General features: G+C 29.3%; 1 protein-coding gene across 3 annotated transcripts in view; it reads right to left on the bottom strand.

Annotated features, from left to right (window-relative positions):
- Positions 1–7,562: 7,562 nt before the first annotated feature.
- LOC132717037 (protein cycle-like) overlaps positions 7,563–11,474 on the bottom strand; it is a 70,984-nt gene continuing 67,072 nt past the window's right edge. For all 3 annotated transcript variants that reach the window (XM_060700410.1, XM_060700408.1, XM_060700409.1), the window contains exons 15-17: positions 10,041–10,095; positions 8,860–8,955; positions 7,563–8,000 (exon numbers count right to left, since the gene is read on the bottom strand). In XM_060700410.1, the coding sequence (XP_060556393.1) occupies positions 7,810–8,000; positions 8,860–8,955; positions 10,041–10,095 (342 nt within the window). In that variant the 3' untranslated portion in view covers positions 7,563–7,809. The remainder of the gene's footprint in view (positions 8,001–8,859; positions 8,956–10,040; positions 10,096–11,474) is intronic.

The raw sequence follows: 11,474 nt of genomic DNA, 5'->3' as shown, positions 1-11,474 counted from the left end.
TGAAAAGCGAATATAGTACACTGTGATATGCCGACTGATATTAATCTTCACTGGCCACATGGATGGATTCAGTTCCCAGCAGCATGATAACAGGTCTCAGACCCCTAAATGTTGACAGAGACCCACAGAATATTGTACATATCTGTACAGACCTGGCTTAAGTTCGCCAAGATACACTTTCTCGTTTACTGGATAAACCAGTTCCATCCTGCCAACAACCATGTATTTGATTTATCCTGCTTTTGTCTAGTTTAATCATGTTTTTAGATTATTTAAATGTTTCATTCTTACTTTTTCCCCGATAAATCAGCATCTATATGTAGTTTTGTTTTGCTGCTAACCATTTAATGTCATCATAATCTAACCATATGTGACGTAATAACTGGAGATATACATGTATAAGTTTATCTGGCAAGGGTTTATATAGCTGATAATATAGATAGTTGCAGGTGGTCCCGTACTACTACCAGGCAATAAGAATAAGTGAAAAACAGTGAACAGTTCTTGTCAGTTTAATATGACATAAACTATGGATTTACAAAATTAATATCAACAACAACAACAGCATAAACAACAAACTTTCTCATTAAAAACAATAGATGCACAAAGCACACTCAAATTAACTGCCATATCATCATTTATGTTTCATTAGTGCCGAGATAAATAAACTTACTGTTTCAACAAAAAATGTGAAAATGACAAACTGGCAGTCAATTTAATTCAACTGAATATGAATATTGTGAATTATTTACATGATCAACATAAAAAAACTGTCAACAACAATGGTAACACACAGTTTTACCATGTCAACTTGTTAATGACTTTCAAGTTCTACAAGCATGTAAATTAACAGAAATAATTTATTTCCATAAAAATATAACATTAAAATCCATTTTTAGTTTATTTTAAACAATAGATCTACATAATCTTTTTATTTACATAATAAATAACATAAAATAAATTTTAAAGATTGTGTAGGAAGTTTCCACGGTTTATTAAAAATACTCTCCCTTTTTCTTGTTTAACTTTCAAGAAATTTGGCTCAAGAAACTAACAATACATCATCTTTCATTTACCTAATAAATTACATAGAAAATAAATTTTAAAGATTGAGTAGGAAGCTTCAAAGGCTTTTAAAAAAATATCTACTTTTTTTTCTTGGTTAACTTTTAAGAAATTTAAAGTAAGTGTTATAAAAAAGTGTGTTTCAGATTGATAAAGCTTCAATGTGTGAATAGATAGATATTGAAAACAGTAAATTTCAAGTGATTTAATCAAGTATAAGGCACTTAATATCCTCAAAATTAGCTTTAAATATGACAAAATATGCAAAAATAGTTACCAGTAAAATAAATGATGATAAAAATTGTAAATTTAGCTACGTTTTTTCCCTTTTTTTTATAAATTCTGCAAAGTTTTGCATGGATATTGAATACACACATTTTTATATAGATATTTTCCTCAAAGCTGATGTGATACAAAAAAATTAAATCCTTTTTCATTTTATTGCTATTAAAATTATTAATGCTATGCAATAATGTTCCTACAAAGGTAACAAGAGGTTTAAATTTCATAGTGTAAATCAATGTCTGTATGAATTGATATATCAAAAATTGAATTTAAATTTGTAATCAAATGTGCTTTTGAGATCAACTGTAGACTTCATCATACCTGATTCATCAACAGCTGTAGTTCCATTACAAGTTTCCAATGTCTCTTATAATTAATACAACAAATAACAGTATTTACAAATTAACCATATTTCCTTCTTCTCTGCCTTTGTACAAAAATGCACTTAGCCCCCCCCCCCCCACCCCCATAACATCTTCAACTGAAATGGGTCATTAACCCTTAACCTGCTGAATTTGTGTAATGGATTTGCCAATATTTGAATATGGAACAGTCCAATCAAAGCTTTAAGGATTTCAATAACAAAATATGAGAATTATGCAACCAGTATAAAGTCTAGTAAAATTGTGTATCACTTTCAGTACAAGCTGGTAAAGGCTGATGACCTGAACATTTAAAATTTTAAGTTTAATTTGTATTAAAAGTGATATGACTCACTATAATAAAATTTATTAAAAAAAAACAAAAACAAAACTTACGAGATTTCCCCGTTTCAATTTGGACCTGTCACTTGTGGGCTGGAGCAATTTCAATATCAAAATAATTGAATCAAACACCAAACAAAATAAAATCAAGTCAGACTGAATGACTTTTTTACCGGTCTATTTACTTGGTTGTCCAAATATGCAATGCCCCCTGAAGACATACTTGCTTTTATTTTGTCTGAGGTAGTGCATGGATATAGCAATTGCCTTGTTCTAGTGGCAAGCCTGATTGTTAACATGTCTGATGTAGAGGACAATATATGGGATAAAGCTGTTATTTACATTTCATGTTAACTTTTTGAATTTGGAACATGCAAAAGCCAAACAATATTATATTGCGTTACATCAGTATTTTCAGTTGTACAACAACCAATATTCGGCTATCAACACAATATTAATATTTGTATCATGAGGCCAAGAGAAATTGGCCAACATTTGTAAAATTGGCCAATATTAGGCCAATTTCTAGTTTTCAGAGACTTCTCTTTCAAAAATTTAAATTGTGTAACCATCAGTATAGAACCTGGTTTGACTGCATTTATATTCAGGCTGGCCTGGCTCTTTACAGGTGATATAGATTTATTGACAGGCGTGCTCAAAAGGTAAATAAACTTCACAATGCTAGTACTAACATATAAGATTTATGGCTCATCCTCTACTTTTGTAGATTATAGTTTTAATTATGTCTTGTTGTATTGATGTTTTTTCTTTACTTTAACATTAACTTTTGTAAATTGTATAATATGTATAATTATGACTATATAACGATAGTATGTTTATGCATGTATATTGACCTATGTTTATATGTGTTGCATGTATGGAAGAGGAACGTAAGTTCAATTCCTTATTGTTGAATAAACTTGTTCTGTTCTGTTATGTAATAAAAACAAGCTATGATTGTTCAGAAAATTTCAAAGTAAACAGTCAAACCTGTGCACAAAGTCCACCTAAATGAGAGACCAAACATGGTCTTTACAGACAAAAGGTCTTTATATGGGACTTTATCTGTTCTATTAAACCAATAAATTGTGTTGAGAAATGGTCTTTATTAACAAGGTGATCTTTATTTAGAGGTGGTCTTCAACACAGTTTTGACTGTAAGGACAATCTACCAAATTATATAATATCTTCAAAATCTTGTCCAAATGGCCAGATATCCCTGAATAATAGTATAACATCTCCTTTACCTGTACTCTGATCTTAATTTTTAATGCATTTACAAAATGTGTCAATTTTATACATGAATCTTTCAGTTTGTAACAAAACAACATTGTTGAGAAAAAAATCAATGGTCAACAATTCAATGAATTTCATTTAAAAATATCATATATACACATCATTCTCACATGTTTTATCAATATACATATAAAAATACTGTTCTAAGAGCACATCTGTTAAAACTGTTAAATTCATGTATGTTTTTATAAATGTACAGTATACGTAACCTTAAGAAACCATCTTTAATCAAAACATTTCTGTTATGTTATAATTCATGACAGAAGAAATAAGTAATATAAAATTCTTAATTTTCTTGTCTATACATTAATTTCAAGTACATAGAAGTTTGTAAGTCAATACAGAGAAAAATACACTTTGTAATCGAAGTAAGGCCTCAATCTTTTTTCAATACAATTTTGGCATATTAGCACACTTATAAAGATAGACAAAATACGGCTTAAGTTACGGTACTTTCTTTTTTAAATTAAAAGGTCCACACAAATCCTAAATCAATAAATACAACAAGAACAACCTGTGAAATGATCTTAAATAGACAAAAACCGTCTGAGGGTTTTCAAACTGTTGATGCGTTTCAATTTAAAAACCTAAATTTTATTATATTTGACATAGAAAATTTCCCAAAATTGACATACACTAGTTATGCGGCTTCAATTGGGCATGAAAGATTTTGCATTATCTCTTATGAACAGAGAAAAAATAACAATGGAAATAAAACTGTTCATGTTAAGCTTTTTTTTTAAATTTAATAAATAGAGGATATTGAACGAATACTAAATTTACTGAACGACTTGAATAAAATTATATTATGCGAGCCTCTGGCGAGCAAAATATAATTTTATTCAACAAGATTAATAAATTCAGTAATGAACCTACACAAAAATAATATTCTTTTTATCACATACCCAAAATAAGGACTGTTTAAAGTGCAAAAGAATCATTTTTTCATTTTTTTTCTGTAACAATAACATTTAGCGCGTCTTTACACTATGTTTGTATAACGTAAATGACGTCACATCAAAATATATGCACTGCAGAGCAATACCTTTTTTATTGCTGTCACAAAATCGGCATGGGTATCAAGATAAATGAGAATCCCATAATGAGAAGCTGACTTTTTAGAAATTCACAAAGATTATTTGTTATGTTAAGTTACTTTGGAATAGTTTTTTTTATGAAATAAACATTTTTTTTCAACAATCACAGGCAGTCAATATTCTCTTCATACATTGTGCTCATGGAAATTTATTTTAAAATCAATAATTACCATATCTCATATCAATGGAATAACAATTATTGAGCATACATTTAACAAACCAATATTAACACAGGTTCCTTATTTCAATACAGATATACTGTACATATAGTATATATGAAATTCTTACTTTTTTAACAATGTCTTTTTATTAATAATAATAATGATAAATGAGGTAAAATGTACAAGTTTTAAAATATCACATTCTTTTTTTTAGAAAAAAAAACGACAACCATTTCTATAAAACAAATTTAAATTTTAAATGTTTAAAAAAGTTTACCATGGCAACACAGCTAAATAATTTGAGAAGGTTTAAACATATGAGGTAGATTACAAATTTAGATTTGTATGTTTTTAACTGTTACTGATTAGTAAATTGACATTCAATTTTAGAAGAAATATAAAAATAAATTCAACTCTGCAGATATAAATATTCTGAAAATTTCAGTTTTATAAACAAAGACAAAAAAAGTTTATTATCAAAATTTGGCCTGCAAAAGTGTGCTACATCCATAAAAATTTCAACTAATAAATATGTAAAACTTTTTTTTAATTTTCTTTGGCCATTTTCAAAAATTAATACATTTTTGTTTTCTTTTAGACACAGTAAATGTCATTTAATGGCTTCCACTTAAAACTGTCACTACATGCATTTTCTTTAGATGAAAAAAAAGTTACTTATATTACAAATGGGAATTTTTTATCAATATCATCTGATATCAAAATTAGAAATAATTGTCTGAAAACTAGAACACTAGACATCCAACCTTACTGTTATCTAAGCAACAAGATCATTTAGTATTATGTCAAGGTAAAAACCATTTCACTACAAGACTTGGAGATTATTTAATTATAATAGATCACTTAAAACAGCATGAATCCAATAAATCTCCAAACATATTAATAATCAAACATAAGAATTTTATTGTTAAGAAATGTACAAATATTATAATAATAAAAATAATGATATTCACAGTCCTGGTGAAATTTTGAATGTTTTATGCAAAATATAAATGGATCCAGTTATTTTATGTAAATCTTTAGAAAATTATATATGCTCTTTACAATAATTATGTCTATATATTCACATGTACATGTTTTATTGTATAAAATGGTAAAAGACGATTTATTTCATTATATATTTGACATGCCAAATGTGGCGTCTATCAATGTAGAATCTGTTTGGTTATGTTTACATTATTTCCTTTGTTATTTATCATAACAACTGATGAAGCTTATTTAAGCGAAAAATGTTTTGATAAGGAGGAGTACATGACTGTAATTGTGTCTTAGGCAAGTGGAAATCTCTAAATGTTTGCACTTCACAATAATTCTACTCTTTAGAAAAGTTTTTAAAAGAGTATTAAGCTATACATCTGCTGCCGGTAATTTACAAATTTATTGTTTAAAGAATTCCAAAATACCAAAATGAAGAAAGATGTTTGTATGTTACCTTAAAAGTCCATTATGCATGCATAATGTCATTGCTAAATGGTTCAAAACCATATTAGTAGAGCAGAATAACATTTTGTTCCAGATAATTTTATTCTTTTTACATTATAATACTCGTAAGTGTTAAATAACAAGACACATTTTATTTTACATTTCTTTTGAGAAACGAAAAAAAAGAAAGAAAAGGAAAAACAACATAATTTCATCTCTTATAAATTTTATGAAAATATTTCATTATAATTTTATATAACTTTATACACTTTATGTTTTCATAAAAAATCATCACAAATGTGGAGGAGTTCAAACAATTGCTTTCCTGGGATCCTTCTTTGGAAAAAATAAATGACCTTGGTTATTCTATTCTATAACAAGGGTAGATAATTTCAACCTTGACTGATATTTACTGAAAAATAAATTATTGGGAAAAACAGTGAACACTTTTATTAAATTGTTACTGCAATTTACATTTTTCTTGGTAAACATTATGCTGTGACAATAAAACATGTAAAAGAATGACATTAAAATATAATTCCCTCTTCACAATCATATTATTTTACTTACAACATTTTCCTCGTGGATTTGACCTTCAGGTTTCAAGTTTCTAGACTAACTTTCATATTAATTGTGAAAATGTATTTATTAAAACATGTTAATAACAGTTAAGATAAGGTTAGAGTGTCAGGTAAAGTTTCTCCTTTATCTCTCGCCATCAGTGAACAATAGTTCCGTTTCAGGTTCATTTTTTACACAGAAATAAAAAAAACAAATCTCGAGTTCACATGGAATTCTCTCTTACTACAATATGAAATTGCAATCATAAACATTTCACAAATGTCGACAGAAAAATAAAATATTTAAGTAAATCTGAGCAAATATCTGGTGGGAATTTTTTTTTGTACTTTCAAAGGTATTTGAGAACTAACATTCCCTGTTGAATGCTTATTTCAGAACTCAAATTATATGTGAATATATTGTACACTTCACATTTTGAAACTGGCATGAAATAATCAATATATATATATTTAAATGTATTTGATTCAATATGAATCAAATTAATATAAAAATACACTAAAATACTCTAATTTGTTATAAATAACTATCTATTTCCAGAGTGATTTCTAATTGTGTTGTTTTCAATTCTTCTAAATTCAAAAAACAGGGTAGAATCAAATTCATGCACGACTAGTACAAAATCAAACTAATATGACATAAGGACGTTTTACAATAATCCTTAAAGCACTTAAGATAGACACACCGTAATAATCTACATAATACTCAAAATTGTATGACCTTAATAGAACAAGAGCACTGCATGCGGTGTTTATGCTCGTCTGTTTAAATAACCAGAAGGGGCATAACTCCAAAAATATAGCTTTCAAAATTATACCCTTTGTCTAACAACTGCACAATATCATGATAAGCAAGTTATTTATATTCATATAATGTTCATAACTTTTAAAACGTTTGAATAATGAGCTACATTAAAGTTTTTGCATGACGTCAACGACAACAACGATCAAAATAGCTTGACATTTTTATGAAACAGATAAGCCAACTAGTTGTGACAGAGGTGTAATTGACCCTCGACAGAAATATTCTAGATAAGTCTTTCTTCTAATGTACAAATCAGTGCACACATGCCATTTTCTCCATGTAGACTAGCAATTACGTATGAACACATTCAACTTGACAATTTTCCGATGATGACGACGCTCAAAATGATAACGCATTAATACTATATATAAACCAACATCATAAAGGCCACGGTAGGTCATTAAAGTCAATTGGACCGCCAAGTCCAGCATCCGCCTCTAGAAGACTCATTATGATTGACATTGCCGCCTCGTCTCCCTCGTCTGTACCGGACGTGTTTGTCATGGACTCCATCGCTTGCTCTTCTATCACAGTATCTAACAATGATGTTGTTGATTCACGCCCATGACCTAATTACAAATACATAATTCGGTATAATTAACAAAGATCTATGAAATATCTAGAGGATTAACTATAAGTATTCATATTTTCAGTATTACCAATTTAATTTTAACAATTCTTAAACCAAAACTGCAAAGCCTCTGCTATCATTAAGTAAAATAGGCCGCCCTGCACACCAGGACAGTCTGACCAGGTTTCATACTGACTGTTGACTGACCTACTTCCTTATTTTCATCCTGATATCCCTTAAAATTGAAAATTGACTGTTCCAAAATAAAAAAATGGAAAAGTCTATTATAAATTAATCAGGGTTCAGGGCTAAATATCCATTAGATATTGAAATACTAGATACATAATTACATGTAGAAAATTGATTATTGTCACTTAAGAAAGCTTTACTTCAAATGTGTCTACAGCATAAATATGATCTGTCACACAACAGACTGTAATTATTATTTAGAAAACACATGACAACAGTCTAAAGCATATTTATGTTATCAAATTAATACATCATCATATAAAGTAAGACAAAGATAGACTCATCTGAAACTTTAAATATACATAGTTCTGAACAGTAAAACATAGACATGTATATTCTTTGATAATGTAAACATTGAACCATTCAGTCCAAATCAAGCTGGTACCAAAAGTGACATGCCTTTGCCACCAGTATAGAGCCAGGCCAGCCTGCACATCTGTGAAGTCTGACCAGGCTCTATACCCTTGGCTGACTTAACTTTAAATTTTTAGCTTGATATCCCCAAAATTGATAATGGACAGTTCTAAAAGTGAAAGCTGGACAAGTCCATTTATGAAAATTTAGCAGATTGAAGAATTAAAATGAGTAAACAAACAATTCAATCTTACCATCTAATCCTGATGAAGGCACTGATATTCCATTAGGACCTTTGGTTGTCAATAGACTCGTCGATGGCAGAGACACATTTAAACCAGAGTTATGACCTGTAAATATGCAAGATATAACCATGTATAAATAAGTTTTAAAAAAATCTCAGAACATATTTATTCTTCATCGGTTTTTAACTTATATTGAAAAGATGATGTGTTGGTTGTATCAGTCAATGTGATACTTTGTATTTGTCCGGTATTTTGTTAACTGAGGGCTATATTACCAACAGAAATAACTAACCACCGGAATTATTTATACCAGGATTAAAGTTACTTAGTGTTTTAAATTATTTTTTGTCCAATAGGATTGCAGTATTTCAAATGAATAGTAACACATTTACTTTGGTAAATCGCCAAACTGTTAAACAGTCTAGTAAATCGACTGTTTATAAAAATAATTTAAAACACTAAGCTGGTTAAAGTTTATTAGTATGCCTGACTAATTTAATTTTGTAAATACGTAATAATAAACTTTAACATATACATAGTATATTATCTATCTTTGCAATTATTACACAGCCTGGCAAGTATTCAGATATGTACAGTCTGACAGGCTCTATACCGCTGGTAGCTCAATTTTCCCCTTAAACTTTGACTGGACTGTTCCAAACTCAAACATGTCAAAGCTGGGCAAAAACAAAAATTTAGTAAGTTAAGGTATACACTTATCTTATACTTGTTTTATTAATAAGGGAACTAGATAAGTATGACCCAGACTTCAGACAGTTTGGTGCAATACAGCTGTAACTCATATTACATAATAAAGGAATTACATTCATTTTGCACCAATCCATCATATTGTGTTTTACTCTGCTGTCAAGAAATTGTATCACATAAAATCAACATACAAAACAAAAAAATATAATTTACAATAAATTAACTTCGATTAAATACTTTAAGGTCAATGCAGTTATAAGTTAATACATTAAATAATATAAATTAATAAATAATAAATATAATTGCATAACAAATTACACATCCCCATAATCTTTTATTTTCATATTACTCTACCTACACGTAAAACCAATTGTTTTCAATAAAGAGAGACTGAGCTGTTTCAAGTTGTTTCGAATTACCTATGGTAAATTTATTTCAACAAGAAAACATTTAATATTTTTAATTAACAGTAATTTTCTCACCACTGCTTGTTTGTGGAGCGCCCCCAGGTAGACAGTCTAAACGCTTCGATGCAATCTGAAAAAAGAGCATGAAAGACAAGCTATTAGCACAAATGGCCATTTATGATTTAATAACAGTTTAAATGTCGAGTCAAACTCATTAGAATTGGTAGGGAAATATTGACAAGGTTACTAGAAGGACAATTTTCGAAGAATTTTACGGCTGGAAAACAAACCAGGTCATTTGTGGAGGTGTAAAGCACTTAAGTTAATATTAATTTTGTTATGCATTATATACACAGTGTTCAATAAAATGATAAAGAGCACTATTATTGATGTTCATTAAAACAGTCAAAGAATGAAGGTCTTTGTTTTGTTTGGTTTAATACCAACACATTTTAGGTCATATCGGGCCGAAGCAAGGAACTTAAAGTAACACCAGGGGTCAAAATCACGTCATCTGCTGGAGCTGAGAGTTGCACAGACTCCAGTTATTCACCCCTTGCAATCACACAGGGATAAATGAAAGGGTGCCATTCTGGTGCCTCGACCCATATAGGCAACTCCTCAACCACAAGGGGACAAAGAAGAACTTAAACAAACAAAACTGTTTTTTCCTTAATGTAACAACAAATGATTACTATGCACAGTCAAGAACACCATTTTAATCACGCTCCAGCAGGTGATCGTACTACTTGACATTCCTGTTTTTAACACTTCATTAAGTTACTCAAAAGTTACATTCTACGCTTCAAACTATTTATCAAATTTCATTCAAAATACTGAACCACAATTTAGTGTATGTAAAGGACAATTCGCTTCTGATGACCTATCACATTCTAATTTCTAATTAACATTATTAATTATCACCTAAAAGGGCCTAAGGTCAGAACATTGGCCGACTTTATCAAACCTTCCCTACAGTTGTTTGTCTATCAATCTTATATGGCATGCTGAAATATAACTAAAGCGTAGAAGTACCTATGAACAACAAATTACTTTAAAGGTCGTTGTTATATGATATGACATTTCAGCAGAAAAAGTTCCTGATATTTAGATAGTAAGTGGCATGCGATAATTAATGCTAGCTTTATTACATGTTTACCAGTATCGGTATTTCGTCAGTATAAAATGTTTCTCTACATGACCATACTATCAATAGTCAAATGACAAAACTTAAGTAGTAATTGCACCACAAGTGAAAGACCTCAAAAATCCCTGATACGTAAATATCTATCTTGTTTCATTATTTTTCAATGAGTACATATACCTTAATTGCCAGTCATCAAAAATGGTCTGGTATACTTTGATAAACAAACAATAAAAAAAACTTTTAGACCTAATAAGCACATCTTGTTTGTTGTTTTATTTATCTTAACATTTATTTCAGTTATAACTTAGAGATTTTGTTTCATTGAATATGTCTGTAATGTTTGTTATCTGACTGTTGGAACG

The sequence above is a fragment of the Ruditapes philippinarum genome, unplaced genomic scaffold (genome assembly GCF_026571515.1).
Source record: "Ruditapes philippinarum isolate M1 unplaced genomic scaffold, ASM2657151v2 ctg121_1_1_1_1, whole genome shotgun sequence".
Classification (NCBI taxonomy): Eukaryota; Metazoa; Mollusca; class Bivalvia; order Venerida; family Veneridae; genus Ruditapes; species Ruditapes philippinarum.
Note: the sequence above shows the minus strand (reverse complement) of the source record. Positions and strands in the feature narration are given on the sequence as shown.